Genomic DNA, 25,630 nt, shown 5'->3' on the forward strand with positions numbered 1-25,630 from the left:
ATCAGTATACCTGCTTGTAAACTGTGTCTAGTGCCTGCACCATCCTAACCATACCTGTGTTCTGTAGCAGTCCTTCCTGTCGCTCTGTGGGCTGCTGAGGCAGGAAGAGGTCTCTGTGTTGTTCTGGCATGGGCAGCCTGTGCCGTCATGTTCATTACACGTGTCTGCATGGCCGTTACACTGACACCTGCAGGTGGGAGAAACAAATAGCCTTTCAGCTTTCTGTAGGATTCAGCCCTCTGAAGTGATTTTTACAGAATCACTCCATCATGAACACACTTCTGAAGTGCACAGTCTGGAAAAGTGAAAAATCGGATGGGTGTGAACACCACAATATGGCTCCATGTCCCTTTCATCCATTAATTACAAGCAGTGGTGTAAAGTACTTAAGTAAGAATACTTTCAAGTACTACTTAAGTAGTTATTTGGGGTTATCTGTACTTAACTTAACTTTTTATATTTTTGACAACTTTTACTTCACTATTTTCCTAAATTAAATTATGTACTTTTTACTCCATACTTTTTCCCTGACACCCAAAAGTACTCGTTACATTTTCAATGCTTAGCAGGACAGAAAATCATCCAATTCACACACACTTATCAAGAGAACATCCATGGTCATCCCTACTGCCTCTTATCTGCCAGACTCACTAAACACAAATGCTTTGCTTTGAAATGATGTCTGAGTGTTGGAGTGTGACCCTTGCTGTCCATAAATAAAAGAAAAAAAGAAAATTGTGCCGTCTGGTTTGCTTAATATAAGGAATTTTAACTTATTCATACTTTTGTACTTTTCTGTTGATACTTAAGTATATTTAAATCCAAATACTTTTACTCAAGTAGTATTTTACTTGGTGACTTTCACTTTTACTCGAGTCATTTTATATTAAGCTCTCTTTACTTTTATTCAAGTATGAGATTTTAGTACTTTTTCCACCACTGATTACAAGTGAATTAGATGTGGCTAGTTAATTTTAAAGGAATCACTACTCACTTGTCACAGTTCCCCTGCAGTAGGAAGTAGCCGCTGAGGCAGCTCTCACACTTGTCCCCCACGCTGTTGTTCTGGCAGCTCACACAAACCGCTGAGTCCTCTGTAGGACCCTCCGACACCCACTGAACAATCTGATAAAGGAGAGGGAGTTCAACAAGAGAAATGTAGTTAAATGACATCCAAGATGGTATACCTGTTCCTATACAGTGAGTTTCTAGCTAGCACATAAATCATGATATGACCACAAAAGATGCTGTTGATCAGATCAAAAGTAACCCATTACTAAACTCAAAGCAAGATGGAGAGAACATAAATGAACTAAAACAGACAGTGAGTCACTTACACTGTCTGGGTCCAGACGGTGGTCTTGTGGGTGGTCTAGCGCCCTCTTGTGTTCGTCCCGGGACAGACACACTGCGCTGTTCCCCCTGCAGAACTCCCGACAGGGGCGACATGTCCCCCCACCCACCGCCGACCCCACATACAGGGGCTTACACTTCTCACAGTGATCACCCTGGAGAGAGAGAGCCACAAACCACATAATCATCAGTATATGATACACTGAATGAACTGGGAATCTGACCTGGGATCAGCACCAGTGTGTCACTAGTGTTTTGTTACTCAAGAAACACATTGGGCTGTGACATGCATAATCTTACAGTTTAAATACTGTGTGTGTATCTGCCCCACTCACCATAGTGTTGTTTTTACACTCCAGACACTTGTCAGGCTCAGACACTCCTTTACAGTTGCTGTGTTTGTTACAGCGACACTGAGACGAGCAGTTGTCCCCCACAAAGCCAAAGTGACACTGACACACTCCCGGGGACACACAGGTCCCGTTGACACAGCCCTGAGCACAGACCGGCTCACACTGGCCTGACACACTGCAGGGAGGGAGTAGAGAGAAAGAGGAGAAACTTAAACAGATACTATGGATGTATACCTACTGAATATGTAGCCCTGTTTGTTTTCAAGTTTCTATGTCACATACACAAGTACAGTGAAATGCCTTTCTTGCAAACTCAAAACCCAACAATGCAATAATCAATGTATTACTAGAAAAAAACAAGAAATAAGAAGAGGAAATATGAAATACGCAATAAATTAAGCAAGGATACTATATACAGGAAATATTTAAAAAGTCTGTTCCAATACCATATTTACATGTGCAGGGATACTGGAGTGATGGAGGTAGATATGTATAGGGATAAGGGGACTAGGCAACAGGATTTAAGATAAACAGAGTAGCAGCAGCTTGCATGTGAGTGGGTGGGCGGGTGTGTAGAGTCAGTATAAAATGTATGTGCATATTATGTGTGAGTGAGCAGATGATGGAGTGTGTGTGTGTGTGTGTTGGAGTGACAGTGTACGAGTGTGTAGGGCCCTGTGACTGTGTATTGAGACAGTGCAAATATTGAAATAAAAGGTCAATGAAGATACAAGACAAACTCAGTCTGTGTAGCTATTCTGTTAGCTAATAATCATTCTTATTGTTTGGGTATAGAAGCTGTTCAAGAGCCTGTTGGTGTCAGACTTGATACACCGGTAGCTCTTGCCATAAGGCAGCAGGGAAAATAGTCTATGACTTAGGTGGTTGGGGTCTTTGACGATTTTCCAGGCCTTCTTTCACACCTCCTGATATAGATGTCCTAGATGCCATACCAAGCAGTGATGTAGCCAGTCAATATGCTCTCAATGGTACAGCTGTAGAACCTTTTCAGGATACTATGTATGTATACCAACTGAATATGTAGCCGTGTTTGCAGGACAGGTGGAGTGGTAGTACTGATGATTGTGATGATGTAATGATGATGAGGTTGTGTGTGTATAGCTGCTGAGGTATCCAAGTGCTACTTCTTCTACCGTTAATGATGATTGTGACGTGTGGCTTCCTACCGGCTGAGAACGTAGCCCTGCTTGCAGGTGCAGTGGTATCCCTGGGTCAGGTCATGGCAGTCCTGGGTGATGTTACAGTGGTGGTGGCCGTTGGCACACTCATCCTCCTCTGGGCAGTGGAGGAAGGACCAGCTGCTGTTTCTCTGGGGACACACTCCCTCACTCACACCTGACACATGCACGCACACACACAGGGGAAAGTGAGGAGAAGAGGTAACTTGAAATAGTTATTGGGAGTAGAGAATATAACCCTAAATGTTGGACAATAAAGTTATATTCTATAACGCTCTTATATTTCATTCATTCATTTAATATAAACTCAGTAAAAAAAGAAACGTCCTCACTGTCAACTGCGTTTATTTTCAGCAAACTTAACATGTGTAAATATTTGTATGAACATAACAAGATTCAACAACTGAGACATAAACTGAACAAGTTCCACAGACATGTGACTAACAGAAATTGAATAATGTGTCCCTGAAAAAAGGGACACAAAAGTAAGTCAGTATCTGGTGTGGCCACCAGCTGCATTAAGTACTGCAGTGCATCTCCTCCTCATGGACTGCACCAGATTTGCCAGGTCTTGCTGTGAGATGTTACCCCACTCTTCCACCAAGGCACCTGCAGGTTCCCGAACATTTCTGGCCCTAGCCCTCACTCTCCGATCCAACAGGTCCCAGACGTGCTCAATGGGATTGAGATCCAGGCTCTTCGCTGGCCATGGCAGAACACTGACATTCCTGTCTTGCAGGAAATCACACACAAAACGAGCAGTATGGCTGGTGGCATTGTCATGCTGGAGGGTCATATCAGGACGAGCCTGCAGGAAGGGTACCACATGAGGGAGGAGGATGTCTTCCCTGTAACGCACAGCGTTGAGATTGCCTGCAATGACAACAAGCTCAGTCCGATGATGCTGTGACACACCGCCCCAGACCATAACCGGACCCTCCACCTCCAAATCAATCCCGCTCCAGAGTACAGGCCTCGGTGTAACGCTCATTCCTTCGACGATAAACGTGAATCTGACAATCACCCCTGGTGAGACAAAACCGCGACTCGTCAGTGAAGAGCACTTTTGCCAGTCCTGTCTGGTCCAGTGACGGTGGGTTTGTGGCCATAGGCGACGTTGTTGCCGGTGATGTATGGTGAGGACCTGCCTTACAACAGGCCTACAAGCCCTCAGTCCAGCCTCTCTCAGCCTATTGTGGACAGTCTGAGCACTGATGGAGGGATTGTGATTTCCTGGTGTAACTTGGGCAGTTGTTGTTGCCATCCTGTACCTGTCCCGCAGGTGTATTGTTCGGATGTACCGATCCTGTGTAGCTCTTGTTACACGTGGTCTGCCACTGCGAGGACAATCAGCTGTCCGTCCTGACTCCCTGTAGCGCTGTCTTAGGCGTCTCACAGTATGGACATTACAATTTATTGCCCTGGCCACATCTGCAATCCTCATGCCTCCTTGCAGCATGCCTAAATCACATTCACTCAGATGAGCAGGGACCCTGGGCATCTTTCTTTTGGTGTTTTTCCAGAGTCAGTAGAAAGGCCTCTTTAGTGTCCTAAGTTTTCATAACTGTGACCTTAATTTCCTACCTTCTGTAAGCTGTTAGTGTCTTAACGACCGTTCCACAGGTGCATGTTCATTAATTGTTTATGGTTTGTCATGACGTTGGCCTATTTGGGTACAGCAAGCTCTCCCTGCCCCCTACAACTACGCTGCTGTGGTCAGAGAGAGGTCATAAATTCCTGAGGAGGAGATCCTGCCACATGGCCACAACAGTATAAGAGGCAGAGGGTAAGCTTTCATAGAAAACAAAGGAATTTCTTCCACCTCACAGAACTTGAGGTACGAACAAATTTCATGTTCCGGAGAAAGTATAAAAGATCGGTGAAGAATCCAGCTACGAACTGGTCCGTTTGTTACAACTTGGGGAAGCTCATGGGAGACGGTGTGGCCACATTACCATAACGCTGTTTATATAATAGCCTCAGATATGAGGTTTACATCTAATTGTTGTATAAGATGAATGAGTGAGTATGATACTGTTTGTAAAATTGTGTAATATACTTTGGACTGTTTAATGAAGGAAAACCCAATTCTTTTTTGATTTGAACTAAATCAGAGGACCGCCCCTGAGCCCAGTAAGGGTCAGGCATCCTGGGACAGCCCTTTTTCGGCCCTTCCGAATAAAACCCCCACTCGGGTTTTCTATCACCAGACCGAGCTTACCTCAATTACGAGATGGCTGAAGGTTGCAGACCGTTGCTGAATCTTTTAACCATACCACGTGGTTAAACTCTTAGACTATCGATACAAACAGAATAATAACAAGTCTTTGATATTAATTACTAGTCTGCAGCTAGGAATTCGGTATCATTGAACGCGAAGAACGACAACCCCCGAAACATCCATTCTACAACAACACGAATGAATGTCACTCTGAACCCCTCCAACCTACGACAGAGAGAGAGAGAGGACGGAAACTCTCCAACAGAAACTAACTTCTCAACAGCGATCAAGACGACACACTGAGAGTACCGGCTCGCCGGCTCGCCCACCGCCGAGTCTGAGAGAGAGGAAGGGAGAAACGTTAGGATAATCTCCACATCATCACCAAACTGAGCATATATGCAGTGTTTTGGCTAGCCACATATAGTGTCAGTCACACAGTTACCTGGCTGTATCCAGGTGTTACAGTTGATCTGGTACAGAGACACCGTGTTGCTGTAGTCCTCCACTCCTGTCCTCCCTCCCACGATCACCATGGTGTCTTTTATCAGGGCTGCTGCGTGGAAGAAACGAGACAGGGGCTGGGGAGAGAGAGGGAGAAAAAAAGACAGTGTTAATTTAAGAAAAATTGTTATGATATAATGACGATGTCATCAATTAAGGCCAGCCTGGGAACATGTAAAAGCTGTTTAAATACCGGTTAGCTAGTTGTGAAAGAAGCATGTTCTCGTGGTAAAGCTGCCGTGGTAGTACCTACCTTATTCCCCTGTGAGGGGACCAGTAGGGACCAGGCGAGGTTGGCATAGTAGAGACTGTAGAGCTCTCCTGAGGGCTCCACTGTCTCCACGTGGAAGCGGTAGCCTCCGAACACGTACACGGCGTCCGTCTGCTCATGGTACACAGCCGAGTGGCCATACAGACCTGAAGAGAGGACAGGACACACAAGAGTCAGTCAAGAGGCAACACGGGAGGGTTAAGGGTTAATCAACAGACTGGTAAATTATGCAACATCATAAGGGACAACAGTTTACAGTTCATAGTGTCAGAAATGACTCTTTGCTCCAACCATAATGGATGCACCTCAATCTTTATATTCTATGCCTACTTAGTGGGAGAGGTTCCACGAAAGCTGAGTAGGGACTTTCCAGATTGCCAGGTACTAAGTGAGTTAATGAGTGCAGGTGGAGATAGGTCCTTCTGACCTGTAGGAGGTGTGCCGGTGTGGGGGGCGACGGTCCAGTTGCCAGAGTGGATGTTGAACTCCAGCAGGTGATGGTTGAAGCCGTTCTCTGGAGAGTAACCTCCGATGAGCAGCATAGAGGAGTCCCGACGCACCGTTAGAGTATGACCTGCCACCGGTGGCAGCACTGAGCTCTGTGGGGGAAGAGGACACAGATTAATCGGTTACATAGAACAAGTTTATAGTAAATTGAATCGTGGGGTGTAGGCTGACAGTTAACTACCAATATTTTATGTTTAGTGTTTTTTTGTTCATATATATAGTGGGGCAAAAAAGTATTTAGTCAGCCACCAATTGTGCAAGTTCTCCCACTTAAAAAGATGAGAGAGGCCTGTAATTTTCATCATAGGTACACTTCAACTATGACAGACAAAATGAGGGAAAAAAATCCAGAAAATCACATTGTAGGATTTTTAATGAATTTATTTGCAAATTATGGTGGAAAATAAGTATTTGGTCACCTACAAACAAGCAAGACTTCTGGCTCTCATAGACCTGTAACTTCTTCTTTAAGAGGCTCCTCTGTCCTCCACTCGTTACCTGTATTAATGGCACCTGTTTGAACTTGTTATCAGTATAAAAAGACACCTGTCCACAACCTCAAACAGTCACACTCCAAACTCCACTATGGCCAAGACCAAAGAGCTGTCAAAGGACACCAGAAACAAAATTGTAGACCTGCACCAGGCTGGGAAGACTGAATCTGCAATAGGTAAGCAGCTTGGTTTGAAGAAATCAACTGTGGGAGCAATTATTAGGAAATGGAAGACATACAAGACCACTGATAATCTCCCTCGATCTGGGGCTCCACGCAAGATCTCACCCCGTGGGGTCAAAATGATCACAAGAACGGTGAGCAATAATCCCAGAACCACACGGGGGGACCTAGTGAATGACCTGCAGAGAGCTGGGACCAAAGTAACAAAGCCTACCATCAGTAACACACTACGCCGCCAGGGACTCAAATCCTGCAGTGCGAGACGTGTCCCCCTGCTTAAGCCAGTACATGTCCAGGCCCGTCTGAAGTTTGCTAGAGAGCATTTGGATGATCCAGAAGAAGATTGGGAGAATGTCATATGGTCAAATGAAACCAAAATAGAACTTTTTGATAAAAACTCAACTCGCCGTGTTTGGAGGACAAAGAATGCTGAGTTGCATCCAAAGAACACCATACCTACTGTGAAGCATGGGGGTGGAAACATCATGCTTTGGGGCTGTTTTTCTGCAAAGGGACCAGGACGACTGATCCGTGTAAAGGAAAGAATGAATGGGGCCATGTATCGTGAGATTTTGAGTGAAAACCTCCTTCCATCAGCAAGGGCATTGAAGATGAAACGTGGCTGGGTCTTTCAGCATGACAATGATCCCAAACACACCGCCCGGGCAACGAAGGAGTGGCTTCGTAAGAAGCATTTCAAGGTCCTGGAGTGGCCTAGCCAGTCTCCAGATCTCAACCCCATAGAAAATCTTTGGAGGGAGTTAAAAGTCCGTGTTGCCCAGCAACAGCCCCAAAACATCACTGCTCTATAGGAGATCTGCATGGAGGAATGGGCCAAAATACTAGCAACAGTGTGTAAAAACCTTGTGAAGACTTACAGAAAACGTTTGACCTCTGTCATTGCCAACAAAGGGTATATAACAAAGTATTGAGATAAACTTTTGTTATTGACCAAATACTTATTTTCCACCATAATTTGCAAATAAATTCATTAAAAATCCTACAATGTGATTTTCTGGATTTTTTTTCTCATTTTGTCTGTCATAGTTGAAGTGTACCTATGATGAAAATTACAGGCCTCTCTCATCTTTTTAAGTGGGAGAACTTGCACAATTGGTGGCTGACTAAATACATTTTTGCCCCACTGTATATTCCCAATTAAGGCACGATGGTGGATTGCTAAAACCAAACAAACCAACTCTGACCTTGTGCTGTCGCCACACCAGACTGCTGAGGTTGAGGCTCCACGTATCCACGGCGACGCCCTTCTGCGTGACACCGCCCACCACCAGCATGAGGTTGTGAGTAGCTCCCTGGGCGCCGGAGAGAGGCTCGTGACTGGCCAGAAGGGCAGAGGCGTGGTGGTAACGGGGGCTGGGGGTGGAGCCTTCCTCCACTGAGCTGGTCAGCATCTGAGTCCAGCGCCGCTCCAACACAGAGTACCTGAACCCACCAATCAACACAGAGAGATGACATGAACCCACCAATCAACACAGAGAGGGAAGAGAGACAGAGAAACTAACTGATATGAGTTACTGGTAATTTCAAACAATTACAACAACAAAAAATTGCTGTCTCATAAAAGGCATCTTTAAATGAACGCTAATAAAAACACAGCCATTAAAAAGTCCCCCCCCCACACCTGTAGACGTTTCCCAGGATGCCCTCTGAGAGAGAGAGGCCTCCATACATCCAGAGGTTCCCCTGGGGTCCAGACACTAGAGAATGGCCCATCCGGTGGAGGAACCTGTGGGCCTGGTTCTGTGAAGGGAGGGGGAAGTTTAACACTGTGAAACTCTGTGGTGGGAGTGTTTGTATGTATGTATGTATGTATGTATGTATGTATGTATGTGTGTATGTGTGTATGTGTGTGTGTGTGTGTGTGTGTGTGTGTCCTGGTTCTTACCGCTGTGAGCTGTGTGTCCAGTAGGGTTTCCCAAACTAGGCTGCTGGAGTCCAGAGGAGTGAAGCAGTCAGAGCCGCCCCAACCGTCTGCACACACACACACTCCCAGAGACTAAAACAGAGACAAACAGAGAGACAGACATACAGACAGAGAGACAGACACAAACAGACGACAGAGACAGAAACAGACAGAGAGACAGACAGGCAGAGACAGACAGACAGACAGAGAGCGAGACAGACAGACAGACACAGACAGACACACAAACAGACGACAGAGACAGACAGAGAGACAGACAGAGACAGAGAGACAGACAGAAACAGACAGAGACAGGCAGACAGAGACAGACAGACAGACAGACCGACACAGAGACAGACAGAGACAGACAGGAGAGAGAGAGAGAGGGTTAACATCAGAGATAAACAAGAGACTGCAATATATAGGAACAGGATAAACAAAGAGGAAAACAACAATGAGCATTCACACTGTCCTGCAGTAACAGTGCTACTGTTCAGTCCCTCTCACCAAGTTACAGGAGCCTCGGCCCTCTGCTAGCCCACAGCCCTCGGGACAGAGGGGCCTGTCGCAGTGCGGTCCCCCGTACCCCTGAGTACACTGGCACAGCCCCCCGCTGCACTGCGCGCCTCCCTGGCATACGGGTGACCCATCCTCCCCCGCCTCAGAACCCTGGCGACAGCGCCGCACCCAGAAGGAGGCGTTGAAACCCTGAGGGCGGTCGGATGAGACGTTGGCCTCAAAGTACACAGAGATCACACCTGGGAGAGAGAAAAAACAGAGGGATCAGAGGGAATCTTTCAATAAAAAATGACTAGAAGTTTTAATAAACAAACAAATCGCTAAGGTCACCTGAAGTGGCCTCCACAGTGATTGGCTGAGTCCGGGTCGTCCCACAGAACGCGCCAATCAGGTTGTGGTCCGAGTGCACCACCCCGTTGCTCAAGAAACGAGGCAGGCCGTCAAACACGTAAACGTAGGAGCTCTGTGTGTGAGAGACAGAAAAGACATCTCAGGCCATGGGAATGCTGGTGGCTCTGTTCACTACAGCACAATAAACATCAGTCTGTGTTGTAGGAGTTAGTGTGTGTGGTTAGTACTCACAGTGCACTGTGTGTGGGAGTCTGGGTGCAGGGTGAGAGCCACAGGAGGGCACAGCTCGCCCGGCACACAGGGGGCCAGGTTCTCAGAGACAGACAGGACCCACAGACAGTGGGAGAGTCCCCCCTTCCCCCCGACACCCCCTCGCCACCCCAGGGAGGACGAGATGGGGAGCTCAGAGAGGGGTGACTGGTGGGACAGGATCACAGAGCGCCCCTGACACTGACGGAAACAGGTGCCATTATTCCTGAGGAAGAGAGAGTTGTATAAGTGATATGCATTAAGTGAGAGAAATTCAAACATTCAAATATATAGTGAAGCAGGTTCTTAATTATAGAGCACATAGCAACTAGTTGCTGATGCACAGTACACATACTGTTCTATAAAACAGATCCTTTACAGAATGCCTATTATTTGTAATGCTGCAAAACTAATTTCCTCACTGGGGGTAATAAATCCATCCATCTAGAGTCCATTGTCTGTCCCCCTCACCTGGGGTCTCCGTAGTATCCAGGCAAGCAGGATTCACAGTGTGGTCCCTGGGTGTGGTGTGTGCAGTAGCATTGGCCTGTCTGGTTGTGGCAGTAGCCCAGGAGTGGGCCTCCATGGCCGTTACACTGGCAGGGCACACAGCCCCCGCCCAGCGCAGAACCAAAACTCCCTGGTCGACAGTGCTCACACTGGAGACCCATTGTCCAATCTGAGGAGAAGGGAGAACGGAGAGCACATTAACTAATTAGAGAAAATTATGACTTGTGAAATTAATAAAATATGTTGTTTTTCTGGTCATCTTGGGGTGTTGCTGTAATTTTCCCTTTTTTGGAAGGATGAATTGGGTTGATATTTATGTCTGTCTCACCCTGGCAGTGGTCACAGATGCCTGGGGCGGTGATACAGGTGCTGTGGAAGTTACAGCCACAGTCCACGTCACACTCCACCCCGCTCAGCACCAGGGTTGCTGGGTCAGATGTCCAGCCCAGGGAACACTCACACTCGAACAGCGGGCTGCCGCTGCACTGGCCCTCACGACACTCATTATAACAACTGGAGCAGAGAGAGAGAGAGAGAGAGAGAGAGAGAGAGAGAGATAGAGATGTCAGCCTTAGGAGAATGGAGTTATCCAGAGAATGAGATATTATAAAAGCTAGTGAACAGAAAAAGGGCTTGTCATGATAGGGAGGATGAGAGGGAGAGAGAAAGAAAGAGCGACAGGGAGTGAAATGGAGAGAGAGAGAGAGAGAGAGAGAGAGAGAGAGAGAGAGAGAGAGAGAGAGAGAGAGAAAGGCTCACGTCTGGTTGCAGTGTAGGGTGCCGTCCCCGGTGTAGCCCCTCTCACAGTGGCACTCAAAGGAGGTGGGGGTGTTGACGCAGGTGGCGAAGGGGTGGCAGCTGTGGAGGCCCAGCCTGCACTCCTCCACATCGGGACAGCTGGGGTAGGACCAGACTGGGTCCCTCTCCCCCTCCTCCAGGTGCTCCATCTCCATGGGTCGCGGGGGGGCCAAGGTCTGGGGCTCAGGACTAGAGGGGGAGGAGGAATAACAAGGTTCAGTATTACCTCCTAATGCAGAGAGGTGGTCTGGTATTGACATGGTAACTTCACAGGCAGGTCCAGTGTACGTAGGCATTAGTTACACTGGACCTGCTCAGATAATAATTTTTTTCCATCACCACAGCCCGTTTTGGGGGCTTGTCCTCAGTTGAAGTCAAACCTGGGTAAGTAAGCATTTTGAAGTGTGGTAGTTTGCTCGTCATCATACCTGGTAGCCCGTACTTCATCCACAGCCACACTGCAGTTATACACAGAGGGGTCGTCCATCCCTCCCCAGTCTCCTCGTTGACACCTGCCGATGGTGGGGTTGTTGTAGTCTCCACACCAGCCGCACTGAAACGTCTGGAGACAGTCTGTACAGGTGACCAGAGCTGAGCACTGCTTACACTGGGGCACTGAGTGAACACTGGAGTGGGGGAGAGAGGGATAGAGGAAGGGATGGAGAGAGGATTGGGGGAAGGAGGGAGACAGAAAAGGTTATTGCACGTTGTTGGTACATAATAGATTCCAAATAGGAAAGGGAAATAAGATTAAACTTCAATTTTAAACTGTTCCAAGTTTCATTGTTGACTACAGGAGTTCAGCTCATTGGTTCTAATGGTTTACCTGTCATACCAGTCCCTGCACTCTCCGTAGGGATACTTGGTGAGGTAGGCAGCGAAGTAGAAGCAGGCCTGGGCCGACTCACACCACGCACACTGACTGGAGTTAGACAGACACTCCCCACACGTCCTCCTCCTGTTACAGAGGGGGGGAAGGGGGGGAGAGAGAGTGTGTGTGAGAGAGTTGCATACTGTAGGAGTAATTGCCCCAAGCAATTATATTACAATGAGCCTGACAGTGGGTACTCACTGGTTGCAGACTTTAGGGCACCCCCCTGGGTCGCGAATGGATCCATCCAGTTTCCCCCGTCGGCTGCATTGGTAATCACCCTTCTTGCTGGAGTTGATCTGCCACTCACAGTAGGGGTCCTGTTGGCCAAAGATCATAAAAGTCAAATGGTCTACAAGATCTATAAGGGGAGTATAAAAAATATAAAATGTTTTATGAAGCTAATGGCAGTGAGGTGTTCTGTATGTTAAATACCTGAGTGCAGGCGGAGCAGTCCCTGTACTCCTCACAGAGGGTGCATTGTGGCGGGGCCAGCAGCAGGTGGCACTCCCCTCCCCCCATGTCCTCTGGGCAGAGCTCCAGGTCAGGTAGGGCACGGAACAGACAGCGGCCCAGAGACGGGCACCAGCCACAGGACTGGTCTGACAGACAGGCCAAGCAAGACTGGTACCCCGAGCAAGAGCCAGAACGGTACGGCTCCAAGAACAGGAAGGAAATCTCCTACAGAGAGAAAGAAAGGGGGGATAGAGAGACAGTGGGAGAAACAAACATCAACAATATTGATGTTAACCTGTTTGGGCTGCAGGGGCAGTATTGAGTAGCCAGATAAAAGGTGCCCATTTCAAACGGCCTCGTACTCAATTCTTGCTCGTACAATATGCATATTATTATTACTATTGGATAGAAAACACTCTCTAGTTTCTAAAACCGTTTGAATTATATCTGTGAGTAAAACAGAACTCATTTGGCACAAACTTCCTGACCAGGAAGTGGAAAGTCTGAAAACTATGCTCTCTTCTAGGTCCTGCCTATAAATGGGCATGATACGTATTAGTATACATGCACGTCATACACCTTCCCCTGGATGTCAAGAGGCGGTGAGAGAAGAAATGGGGTGTTTATCTTGGTCTGAAGTGGAATAAAAGCTCTTGGAATGACGTGTCACCCATTTCCTGTTTTCAGGAAGGCGCGAGGAGGGACCTGGATTTGCCTTATGAAAAGCTTTCGTTATAGGCGACTACTATCTCCGGCTTTGATTTTATTTGATACATGTGACCATATCATCGTAAAGTATGTTTTTTCAATATAGTTTAATCAGATTATTGAAATTTTTTCGGGAGTTTTGCCGTGTTCCGTTCTCTTCCAGTTGTTGACATGGAGAGATTCGTGCCACTTGGCTAGTGTGCTTGCTAAATCGAGAGGGAAAGAGGCCGTTCTAAATCCAAACAACGATTGTTCTTGACAAAGGACCCCTTGTACAACATTCTGATGGAAGATCAGCAAAAGTAGGAAACATTTTATGATGCTATTTCATATATCTGTCGTACATGTGAACTAGTCGTCGGCGCCCAGCTTTTGGGTACTCTCTAGCTATACCGAAGCTGTATGTCGTAATGAAGTTATTTTTAGAATTCTAACACGGCGATTTCATTAAGAACTAATGGATCTATCATTTCCTATACAACATGTATTTTTTAGTTATGTTTATGAATAGCTATTTGGTCAGAATATGTGTGTCAGAAAAAGTGTCAGAAACAAATCCGGACGTTGTGGGAAAAAGTAGCTACGTTAGCACAATGTATAACCACTGATTTCAGCTCTAAATATGCACATTTTCGAACAAAACATAAGTGTATGTATAACCTGATGTTATAGGACTGTCATCTGATGAAGAATATCAAGGTTAGTCAAAAATTATATATCTTTTACTGGTTTGTTACGATCGCTAACTTTTGCTGCTGGGAAATGGCTTGTGTTTCTGGCTATTGTGGTAAGCTAATATAACGCTATATTGTGTTTTCGCTGTAAAACACTTAATAAATCGGAAATATTGGCTGGAATCACAAGATGCCTGTCTTTCATTTGCTGTACACTATGTATTTTTCAGAAATGTTTTATGATGAGTATTTAGATATTTGGCGTTGGTGTCTGTAATTATTCTGTCTGCTTTCGGTGCAATTTCTGATTGTAGCTGCAATGTAAACTATGATTTATACCTGAAATATGCAAATTTTTCGAACAAAACATAGATTTATTGAATAACATGTTATAAGACTGTCATCTGATGAAGTTGTTTGTTGGTTAGTTTGGTTGGTTCTTGGTTAGTTAGGTTGGCTTTGTGCATGCTACCTGTGCTGTGAAAAATGTCTGTCCTTTTTTGTATTTGGTGGTGAGCTAACATAAATATACGTGCTGTTTTCGCTGTAAAACATTTTAAAAATCGGACATGTTGGCTGGATTCACAAGATGTGTACCTTTCATTTGCTGTATTGGACTTGTTAATGTGTGAAAGTTAAATATTTCTAAAAAATATATTTTGAATTTCGCGCCCTGCACTTGAAGTGGCTGTTGTCATATTGATCCCGACTTAGGGCTTGCAGCCAGAAGAAGTTAAGGGTATTGAGCCTTAGTATTACAGTGTAAACCTTTTGTTTATAAAATGTGTAATTGTCAGCTGGTACTCACACTTCCACCGGGCAGGGCGGTTCTGTTCCAGGTCAGAGCCATCTCACTGGTCTGTCCAGAGCCTGAGTTGTTGAGGTATCCCTCGGCCTGGACCAGGTAGCGGTTCCCTCGGGTCAGGTTGGGAAACAGACGACCCATGTCAGGACGGGACAGCAGCTTCGTCTCCTTCTCCTGGTGAGCTGCCCAGCGACCTACCACCTCCTTCTGAGGGGAGGAGGAAGAGGGAGGGAGAGAGTTCAGTAAAAACAAATTACTGTCTGGCTCTATTCGTATCTCTCAAAAAATGTGTAATGTAAGCGCCCACCTCCCGCTCCCTCCCTCTCACCAGTTTCAGGGAGTTGGGTCCAGCGGCCATGCGGGCCTCAAAGTGTAGCCTCTGTATCCGGGCCCACATTGAGACTGTCTCGGTGGGAGGGGGCGCAGGTGGAGGGGCACCCCACAGGGGATGGATGAAACCCCGGAACTGCAAGGTGACGTCCATCTCTGTGGTTGGGCTGAGGATGATGGAGGTGCTGCGCAGGATGGACACCTGAAGGGGTGGAGGTTCAAGGGGGATTGGATGGAGGTGTTACAACTGACATTAAGAGTGGCATGCCTTACAGCAAGGTACAACATGTCAGAAGTCAGCAGCATTACATTCAGTCAGTTTGGGAAGCCCACAGTATCTTAAGCAGGGTGGGAGGAGGGTAAGTATTTAGAGGGGCTTTAGAGACGCAGTATAGCTAGAAGTAGAGGTAATACCAGGGGTGAAAGTAAGGTGGTACGGTGTCCCGGCAAAATAAAGTGGGGGTACGCCGTACCGGTAAAACACGGGCCTATCATAATAATTAAAACAAAATGTCAATAAAAATTAAAATAATGGTGTAGTAGCCTACAGTTATCATTACCGCATGTCAAAGGCATGAAACATCTCTGAATGAACTTGGGGAAAAAATGGGTGGTATTAGCCTACAAAAATGTGATGTGGTTCAATGAGAACACTGACATTTTGCCAAGGCAGAGTTGAATGGCCGACACCGGGACAGCAGTGGACACATAAATTCTTACACTTTTTGGTGTTTTGTGTAAAAGATGTCGCTTTCCATTCACCACTATTTGGAGGCTGGAAATATGTTGAGAGTGGATGCATATTCCCGGGTAGCCTAGTGAAGGAAGTGATTTTTTGAAGTGATTTATTTGACCATCAGATGAAAACATCATGACTGGTTGTGTTTGTGAGGGAATCGAACCCTCAAGCCACACAGGACCGCAATACTTGGCGGTAGGGTAGTCACGATACCAGTATCGTGATACTCAGAGATATCGTGGCAAGGAAACAAAACATGAAGCAGACTAAATGTTCTGAATCCCGTTCTTTTCCAAGCTATAAACACACAATATACATACAGTAGGTTTTTTAAAGGACCAAAGAGTTTTTGCCATGGAAAATCAGTTATCGTGATGTTGGTATCGTGACAACCCTACTAGGCGGGGCCTCTGTACCTTGTCAGGCTGGGAGTCGTTGCGGGGGTTCTGGAAGGTGAGCAGGTGCAGTCCCGGGACATAGTTCTCAGTGCGACAGGAAAGGAGTGAGGTGAGGAAACGGGTACGCTCCCCCCACCAGCCGTACGCCCCTGAGATCTGGTCCACACGGCAAGCACTTTGATCTGCAATACCGAGAGGGAGGGGGAGCTCATTAAACAACACACAGCACCAGACCTCAATCTTACAATACATTTTATTTAACTAGGCAAGTCAGAACAATTCTTATTTACGATGACGGCCTACCCTACTAGAAGGAAAAAGACCTCCTGCGGGGACGGCGGCTGGGATAAAAATAAAAAATAAATACACTGCTCAAAAAAATAAAGGGAACACTTAAACAACACAATGTAACTCCAAGTCAATCACACTTCTGTGAAATCAAACTGTCCACACTTAGGAAGCAACACTGATTGACAATAAATTTTACATGCTGTTGTGCAAATGGAATAGACAAAAGGTGGAAATTATAGGCAATTAGCAAGACACCCCCAATAAAGGAGTGCTTCTGCAGGTGGTGATCACAGACCACTTCTCAGTTCCTATGCTTCCTGGCTGATGTTTTGGTCACTTTTGAATGCTGGCGGTGCTTTCACTCTAGTGGTAGCATGAGACGGAGTCTACAACCCACACAAGTGGCTCAGGTAGTGCAGCTCATCCAGGATGGCACATCAATGCGAGCTGTGGCAAGAAGGTTTGCTGTGTCTGTCAGTGTAGTGTCCAGAGCATGGAGGCGCTACCAGGAGACAGGCCAGTACATCAGGAGACGTGGAGGAGGCCGTAGGAGGGCAACAACCCAGCAGCAGGACCGCTACCTCCGCCTTTGTGCAAGGAGGAGCACTGCCAGAGCCCTGCAAAATGACCTCCAGCAGGCCACAAATGTGCATGTGTCTGCTCAAACGGTCAGAAACAGACTCCATGAGGGTGGTATGAGGGCCCGACGTCCACAGGTGGGGGTTGTGCTTACAGCCCAACACCGTGCAGGACGTTTGGCATTTGCCAGAGAACACCAAGATTGGCAAATTCGCCACTGGCGCCCTGTGCTCTTCATAGATGAAAGCAGGTTCACACTGAGCACGTGACAGACGTGACAGAGTCTGGAGATGCCGTGGAGAACGTTCTGCTGCCTGCAACATCCTCCAGCATGACCGATTTGGCGGTGGGTCAGTCATGGTGTGGGGTGGCATTTCTTTGGGGGCCGCACAGCCCTCCATGTGCTCGCCAGAGGTAGCCTGACTGCCATTAGGTACCGAGATGAGATCCTCAGACCCCTTGTGAGACCATATGCTGGTGCGGTTGGCCCTGGGTTCCTCCTAATGCAAGACAATGCTAGACCTCATGTGGCTGGAGTGTGTCAGCAGTTCCTGCAAGAGGAAGGCATTGATGCTATGGACTGGCCCGCCCGTTCCCCAGACCTGAATCCAATTGAGCACATCTGGGACATCATGTCTCGCTCCATCCACCAACGCCACGTTGCACCACAGACTGTCCAGGAGTTGGCGGATGCTTTAGTCCAGGTTTGGGAGGAGATCCCTCAGGAGACCATCCGCCACCTCAGGAGCATGCCCAGGCGTTGTAGGGAGGTCATACAGGCACGTGGAGGCCACACACACTACTGAGCCTCATTTTTACTTGTTTTAAGGACATTACATCAAAGTTGGATCAGCCTGTAGTGTGGTTTTCCACTTTAATTTTGAGTGTGACTCCAAATCCAGACCTCCATGGGTTGATAAATTTGATTTCCATTGATAATTTTTGTGTGATTTTGTTGTCAGCACATTCAACTATGTAAAGAAAAAAGTATTTAATAAGAATATTTCATTCATTCAGATCTAGGATGTGTTATTTTAGTGTTCCCTTTATTTTTTTGAGCAGTGTATATAGGACAAAACACACATGACGACAAGAGAGACACCACAACACTACATAAAGAGAGCATGGCACAACATGGTAGCAGCACAAAACATGGTACAAACATTATTGGGCACAGAAAACAGCACAATGGGCAAGAAGGTAGAGAGAGCAATACATCACGCGAAGCAGCCACAACTGTAAGTAAGAATGTCCATGATTGATTCTTTGAATGAAGAGATGGAGATAAAATGCAGTGAACTGAAAAGAGGAGCGACCCAGGGATGTGTGTGCTTTGGGGACCTTTAACAGAATGTGACTGGCAGAATGGGTGTTGTATGTGGAGGATGAGGGCTGCAGTAGGTATCTCAGATAGGGGGAGCCCTAATATAGTATTGCTGTTTCTCATGTGGTCCCTCATGTCTTTTATCTCGTATGCATTTTAGCTATTGATATTTGTATTTCCCCTCCTCCATCCCTCTGTGCATCTCACCTGACACAGGTAGGCAGGACTCGTTCTGGACACACCAGCCGAAGTCACCGGGGGCACGGGGCAGGGAACCTGGAGCCCCACTGAACACCAGGCAGGACTGGCAGTCAGACAGGAAGCGGGCCAGGCCCAGGCACCCTGTGCTGCCACACTGGAGAGAGACAGTTAAACATTGTTTTATCCATAGTCAAGTTAGGTTGTTAGGAGAAGGTGGATGGGGAGGACAGATGGATGAGGTTTGGGTTGAAGATGGAGAAAAAGGGATGGAAAAAGCAGGGTGTTGGAAAGGTGTGTTACCGGGTTGGTGGGTTGGTACTCCCGACAGCGGCCCTCACACCAGCTGCATTCTGGGTTCTTCAGACACACGCTCTCGTCTGGTGCCTCGGCACACACAGCATCCTGACACACACAGAAACACACAGTCAAACAATTATACACACACACACACACCACAGCAGGGCTCTCCAACCCTGTTCCTGAAGAGCTACCGTCCTGTAGGTTTTCGCTCCAACCCTAATCTAGGGCACCTGATACTAATAATTAACTGGTTGATAAGATGAATCAGGTGAGTTACAACTGGGGTTGGAGTGAAAACCTAGAAGAGGGTAGCTCTCCAGGAACAGGTTTGAGAGCCCTGCACCACACTATACTGTGAACTACCCAAAAATTGTGCACAAGAAATATAATGTTTACAAGTCCTGCTTTCAACCCCCAAAAAACATTATCACTGAAAAATATTATGCTTCAGGAGATGAGAGCATTGCAGTTTCAACCATCCACCTCTCCCCCTTTCAATATGCCCCTGTCCACCATGCAATAATATTCCTTAATAAACTCTCCATCCCTCCCCCCTCCTTACTTCTTGACTCACCCGGTCTCCTGGGTCGCTGCTCACGAACAGCGGAACTTTGTACGCCACCAGGTCTCCACGGGCAATACCACTGTAACCCCCGGCAACCAGCAGCACCCTGCCTTCCATCACAGCAGCTACATGGGAGTACCGCCCTCTCACAGCCTCTCCTCCTGAAGGGAAAGAGAGATGATGCAACATAAAGCAACATGAATATGAGTGAGTGAGAATGTGTGTGTGTGTGTGTGTGTGTGTGTGTGTGTGTGTGTAGGGACTCACTGTGTTGGAGGCTCTCCCCAGCAGACACCCACTGGTGACATCCCAGGTGGTAGAAGAAGATTTCCTCATCATAACACTTCTCCTCCTGGTAGTGGATGTGCACATTCCCCCCTGAGAGACAGAGGGGGAGGAGAAAGAGAGGGAATAGGGAGAATAAGAGCGATATTAGACGGTAAAAAAAATAATACCCTCAAACAATTGTATGAATCCATTCAAGAGGTGTCCATCCCTATCCTATATTCTCTGTGATCACTATCTCCATTTCTACCACACGTCCCCTCACCATAGACCACCATGTAGTTTCCGATGATGGTGGCTGAGTGGAAGGCTCTCTCTCTGGGGCCTGTGGCTGGGAAACGGGAGCGGAACGAGGTCCAGAACCTCCGGTCCACGTGGAATACATCTGTGGAGTTCACACGTACACTGAACCTGAGGGGGAGAAAGAGGCAGGAAGGAGGCAGATGATTTGAGACAACAGAAACACTCCAACATTAACACAGACACCTGCTGAGACACAGATAATAAACAGTAGAGGGAATCACATGGAAGCCAAGAACCTAGCGAGAACCTGTTCTTTTTTTAATTTTTATTTTACCTTTATTTAACTAGGCAAGTCAGATTAGAACAAATTCTTATTTTCATTAACGGCCTAGGAACAGCGGGTTAACTGCCTTGTTCAGGGGCAGAACGACAGATTTTTACCTTGTCAACTCGGGGATTCGATCTTGCAACCTTTCGGTTACTAGTCCAATGCTCTAACCACTAGGCTACCTGCCGCCCCTTGCATTACCAAATAGCACCAAACACACAACACAATGTGTACTCTCAGTGTGTACTTTAAAACTTTGATAATAAAACACATCCCCATGCAAGACAGTCCCACAATCCCATCCAACTGTACCTGGCGGTGGTAGGCCTGTGGCCCCCGTAAACCAGCAGGGCCCGGGACAGGGGGTGGAACACCATGGAGTGGCCTGCAGTGGCGGGGGGCTTCCCCCCGGTGGGCTGCACCGCTTCCCACACCCCAGACTCCCGCAGACCAAACCGATACAGAGATGATGAGAACATATCCTCTTCCGTACGACCTGCAGAGGGGAGAGGAGAGAAAGATTACAAGAGTACTTATTCACAACAGACAGGCGCGATCTTAGAATAGATAGAGTGAAGTAATGAGACAGTGACACTGTTGTTGTTTTGGCGCTGTACTCCAGCACTTTGGATTCCAAATGATATAATGGACTGTGAGGTTAAAGTACAGACTGTCAGCTTTAATTTGAGGGTATTTTCATTTATATTGGGTGAACTGTTTAGAAAGAACAGAACTTGTACATAATTCCCTTATATGTGTCAAAAGTTTAGTATCTGAAGGGCCTCCCGGGTGGCGCAGTGGTCTAGGGCACTGCATCGCAGTGCTAGCTGCGCCACCAGAGTCTGTGGGTTTGCGCCCAGGCTCTGTCGCAGCCGGCCGCGACCGGGAGGTCCGTGGGGCGACGCACAATTGGGCTAGCGTCGTCCGGGTTAGGGAGGGTTTGGCCGGTAGGGATATCCTTGTCTCATCGCGCTCCAGCGACTCCTGTGGCGGGCCGGGCGCAGTGCGCGCTAACCAAGGGGGCCAGGTGCACGGTGTTTCCTCCGACACATTGGTGCGGCTGGCTTCCGGGTTGGAGGCGCGCTGTGTTAAGAAGCAGTGCGGCTTGGTTGGGTTGTGCTTCGGAGGACGCGTGGCTTTCGACCTTCGTCTCTCCCGAGCCCGTACGGGAGTTGTAGCGATGAGACAAGATAGTAATTACTAGCGATTGGATACCACGAAAATTGGGGAGAAAAAAAATAATAAAAAAAAATAAAACATTAATAAATAAAAAAATAAAAATAAATTAAAAAAAAGTTTAGTATCTGGTCCCATATTCCTAGTACACAATAATTACAACAAGCATGTGACTCAACAAGCTTGTTGGATGCATTTGCAGTTTGTTTTGGTTGTGTGCCCAATAGAAATGAATGGTAAATAATGTAGTGTCATTTTGGAGTCACTATTATTGTAAATAATATGTTTCTAAAAAAACTTCTACATGAAAGTGAATGTTACCATGAATGCTTAAAGTCCTGAATGAATCGCGAATAATGTGGTATTTTATTAGGATCCCCATTAGCTGTTGCAAAAGCAGCATCTACTCTTCCGGGCGTCCACACAAAACAAGACATTCGGAAAGTATTCAGACCCCTTGACTTTTTCTACATTTTGTTACCTTACAGCCTTATTCTAAAATGGATTAAATAGTTTTTTCCTCCTCATTAATCTACACACAACACCCCATAATGACAAAGCAAAAACAGGTTTTTAGAATGTATTAAAACCGAAAACATTACATTTTCATACACTACCGTTCAAAAGTTTAGGGTCACTTAGAAATGTCCTTGTTTTTGAAAGAAAAGCACATTTGTGTCCATTAAAATAACACCAAATTGATCAGAAATACAGTGTAGACATTGTTAATGTTGTAAATGACTATTGTAGCTGGAAACGGCTGATTTTTTATGGAATATCTACATAAGCGTACAGAGGCCCATTATCAGCAACCATCACTCCTGTGTTCTAATGGCACGTTGTGTTAGCTAATCCAAGTTTATCATTTTAAAAGGCTAATTGATCATTAGAAAACCCTTTTGCAAGTATAAAAGCACAGTTGAAAACTGCTGGTCTGATTAAAGAAGCAAAAAAACTGGCCTTCTTTAGACTTGTTGAGTATCTGGAGCATCAGCATTTGTGGGTTCGATTACAGGCTCAAAATGGGCAGAAACAAGGAACTTTCTTCTGAAACTTGTCAGTCTATTCTTGCTCTGAGAAATGAAGGCTATTCCATGTGAGAAAATGCCAAGAAACTGAAGATCTCGTACAGCGCTGTGTACTACTCCCTTCACAGAACAGCGCAAACGGTTTCTAACCAGAATAGAAAGAGGAGTGGGAAGCCCCGGTGCACAACTGAGCAAGAGGACAAGTACATTAGAATGTCTAGTTTGAGAAACAGACGCCTCACAAGTCCTCAACTGGCAGCTTCATTAAATAGTACCTGCAAAACACCAGTCTCAAAGTCAACAGTGAAGAGGCGACTCCGGGATGCTAGCCTTCTAGGCAAAGTTGCAAAGAAAAAGCCATATCTCAGACTGGCCGGTAAAAATAAAACATTAAGATGGGCAAAAGAACACAGACACTGAACAGGGGAACTCTGTCTAGAAGACCAGTAACCCGGAGTCGCCACTTCACTGTTGACGTTGAGACTGGTGTTTTGCAGGTACTATTTAATGAAGCTGCCAGTTGAGGACTTGTGAGGCGTCTGTTTCTCAAACTAGACACCCTAAAAACAAGGACATTTCTATGTGACCCCAAACTTTTGAACGGTAGTGTAAGTATTCAGACCCTTTCCTCAGTACTTTGATGCACCTTTGGCAACGATTACAGCCTCGAGTCTTCTTGGGTATGACGCTACAAGCTTGCTACACCTGTATTAGGAGAGTTTCTCCCATTCTTCTCTGCAGATCCTCTCAAGCTCTGTCAGGTTGGACGGGAAGCCATTTTCAGGTCTATCCAGAGATGTTTGATCAGGTTCAAGTCCGGGCTCTGGCTGGGCCACTCAAGGACACTCTGAAGCCACTCCTGCGTTGTCTTGGCTGTGTGCTTAGGGTTGTTGTCCTGCTGGAAGGTGAACCTCTTCCACAGTCTGAGGTCCTGAGCGCTCTGGAGCAGGTTTTCATCAAGGATCTCTTTGTACTTTGCTCTGTTAATCTTTCCCTCGATCCTGACTAGTCTCCCAGTCCCTGCCACTGAAAAACATCCCCACAGCATTGTGCTACCACCACGCTTCACCGTTGAGATGGTGCCAGGTTTCTTTCAGACGTGACGCTTGGCATTCAGGCCAGAGAATCTTGTTTCTCATGGTCTGAGAGTATTTAGGTGCCTTTTGGCAAACTTCAAGCGGGCTGTCATGTGCCTTTTTACTAAAGAGTGGCTTCCGTCTGGCCACTCTACCATAAAGGCCTGATTGGTGGAGTGCTGCAGAGATGGTTGTCCTTCTGGAAGGTTCTCCAATCTCCAAAGAGGAACTCTGGAGCTCTGTCAGAGTGACCATCGGGTTCTTGGTCACCTCCCTGACCAAGGCCCTTCTCCCCCAATTGTTCAGTTTGGTCTTGGTGGTTCCAAACTTCTTCCATTTCAGAATGATGGAGGCCACTGTGTTATTGGGGACCTTCAATGCTGCAGACATTTTTTGGTACCCTTCCCCAGATCTGTGCCTTGACACAATCCTGTCCCAGAGCTCTACCGACAATTCCTTCGACCTCATGGCTTGGTTTTTGCTCTGACATGCACTGTCAACTGTGGGACCTTATATAGACAGGTGTGTGCCTTTACAAATCATTATGGGGTATTGTGTGTAGATTGACAAGGAACATGTTTTATAGACTAAGGCTGTAACGTAACAAAATGTGGAAAAATACTTTCTGAATGCACTGTATATTATCCCTCTGATTACAATGAAGAGCAAGACGTGGCACTTTGTTCTGGGCCACCTGCAGCTTAACTAGGTCTTTCTTTGCAGCACTTGACCACATGACTGGACAATAATCAAGAGAAGAATGTCACGACTCCTACCGAAGGTGGCTCCCCTTCCTGTTCGGGTGGTGCTCGGCGGTCGTCGTCACCGGCCTACTAGCTGCTACTGACTTTTTCCTCCCCCTCCTTATTTGTTTATTGGTTACACCTGTTTGTGGTTAGGGTGATTAGTGGGGCTTTAAAGCCCGGCCTGCTGGGTGTGCGGGAATGTTTTGTGTACAGGTTGTACATGCTTGTGTGTCACGGTTAGTGTACGTTGTCTTCTGGATTATTTTGTTCTCGTTAATGTGTTGGAGCATTTACTTGGAGTGGCGTCGTGTTTCACCTATGTGTGATTAAATTAGTACGCTACTCGGAACTCTCTGTCTCCTGCGTCTGACTCCTTCCTCCACTACACCCCGGGCATTACAAAGACTAAATTAGAGCCTGCAGGACTTGGTTTTTGGAATCTGAAATCCAACAGTACAGCGTAAGAGTGAGAAAGTTAGATGCACAAATATCATACCCCCAAGACATGCTAACATCTTACGATTACAATAACAGGGGAGGTTAGCATTTATGCCTCTAACTTTCTCACTCATTATTCACGACTCATTCAGGATTATCCGCAATCATGGTAGCATCCACATTATAGGATAAGTGTTTAGAAACATATTCTGCAAGAAGTTAGGTGACAACATTGTATTTCAATAAGTTATTTACCTCCAAATATGTAGAGATAGTTGTCCACTACAGCTGCTGCATGGTTGGCCACCCTCGGTGCCCCGGGCGAATGGGATTGGCCGAGCTGCTGCCAGTCATCCTGGATTGGGCAGTACATCCAGACGTCGCTGGCTAAAGCGCCGCTCGTGAGCTCTCCTCCGAAGATCACCATGTTCCCCTTCCACTCTACTGCCGTGTGGGAGTGACGAGCCGCCTGACAGAGGGAGGGGGGAAAGAAGGGCGAGAGGAAGAAGGTGGTGATGAGAAGAGAGATGAGAGGAAGTGGAAACAAGAAGAAAGAGAAAGGGGAGGGGTCAGAGTGAGGCAGTAAGATAAGGAGAGATGTAGAAATGGGTTAACAGGAGAGGAAGGGAAAGGGAGA

General features: G+C 46.7%; 1 protein-coding gene across 1 annotated transcript in view; it reads right to left on the reverse strand.

Annotated features, from left to right (window-relative positions):
* The window catches only part of LOC120048659 (multiple epidermal growth factor-like domains protein 8), a 32,778-nt gene that overhangs the window by 2,852 nt on the left and 4,296 nt on the right, over window positions 1–25,630 (reverse strand). Inside the window, exons 7-37 of the mRNA XM_038994768.1 lie at window positions 25,249–25,462; window positions 20,842–21,025; window positions 20,224–20,369; window positions 19,941–20,051; window positions 19,683–19,834; window positions 19,109–19,210; window positions 18,815–18,962; window positions 16,432–16,595; window positions 15,275–15,478; window positions 14,950–15,153; window positions 12,739–12,984; window positions 12,505–12,623; window positions 12,259–12,390; window positions 11,861–12,058; window positions 11,394–11,621; window positions 10,963–11,147; window positions 10,596–10,803; window positions 10,107–10,350; window positions 9,855–9,987; window positions 9,513–9,763; window positions 8,991–9,101; window positions 8,727–8,845; window positions 8,290–8,527; window positions 6,329–6,500; window positions 5,884–6,047; window positions 5,572–5,707; window positions 2,894–3,062; window positions 1,689–1,881; window positions 1,338–1,508; window positions 995–1,125; window positions 55–187 (exon numbers count right to left, since the gene is read on the reverse strand). Of these exons, the coding sequence (XP_038850696.1) occupies window positions 55–187; window positions 995–1,125; window positions 1,338–1,508; window positions 1,689–1,881; window positions 2,894–3,062; window positions 5,572–5,707; window positions 5,884–6,047; window positions 6,329–6,500; window positions 8,290–8,527; window positions 8,727–8,845; window positions 8,991–9,101; window positions 9,513–9,763; window positions 9,855–9,987; window positions 10,107–10,350; window positions 10,596–10,803; window positions 10,963–11,147; window positions 11,394–11,621; window positions 11,861–12,058; window positions 12,259–12,390; window positions 12,505–12,623; window positions 12,739–12,984; window positions 14,950–15,153; window positions 15,275–15,478; window positions 16,432–16,595; window positions 18,815–18,962; window positions 19,109–19,210; window positions 19,683–19,834; window positions 19,941–20,051; window positions 20,224–20,369; window positions 20,842–21,025; window positions 25,249–25,462 (5,310 nt within the window). The remainder of the gene's footprint in view (window positions 1–54; window positions 188–994; window positions 1,126–1,337; window positions 1,509–1,688; window positions 1,882–2,893; window positions 3,063–5,571; window positions 5,708–5,883; window positions 6,048–6,328; window positions 6,501–8,289; window positions 8,528–8,726; window positions 8,846–8,990; window positions 9,102–9,512; window positions 9,764–9,854; window positions 9,988–10,106; window positions 10,351–10,595; window positions 10,804–10,962; window positions 11,148–11,393; window positions 11,622–11,860; window positions 12,059–12,258; window positions 12,391–12,504; window positions 12,624–12,738; window positions 12,985–14,949; window positions 15,154–15,274; window positions 15,479–16,431; window positions 16,596–18,814; window positions 18,963–19,108; window positions 19,211–19,682; window positions 19,835–19,940; window positions 20,052–20,223; window positions 20,370–20,841; window positions 21,026–25,248; window positions 25,463–25,630) is intronic.

Source organism: Salvelinus namaycush, chromosome 5, assembly GCF_016432855.1.
Source record: "Salvelinus namaycush isolate Seneca chromosome 5, SaNama_1.0, whole genome shotgun sequence".
In the NCBI taxonomy this organism is placed as follows: domain Eukaryota; kingdom Metazoa; phylum Chordata; class Actinopteri; order Salmoniformes; family Salmonidae; genus Salvelinus; species Salvelinus namaycush.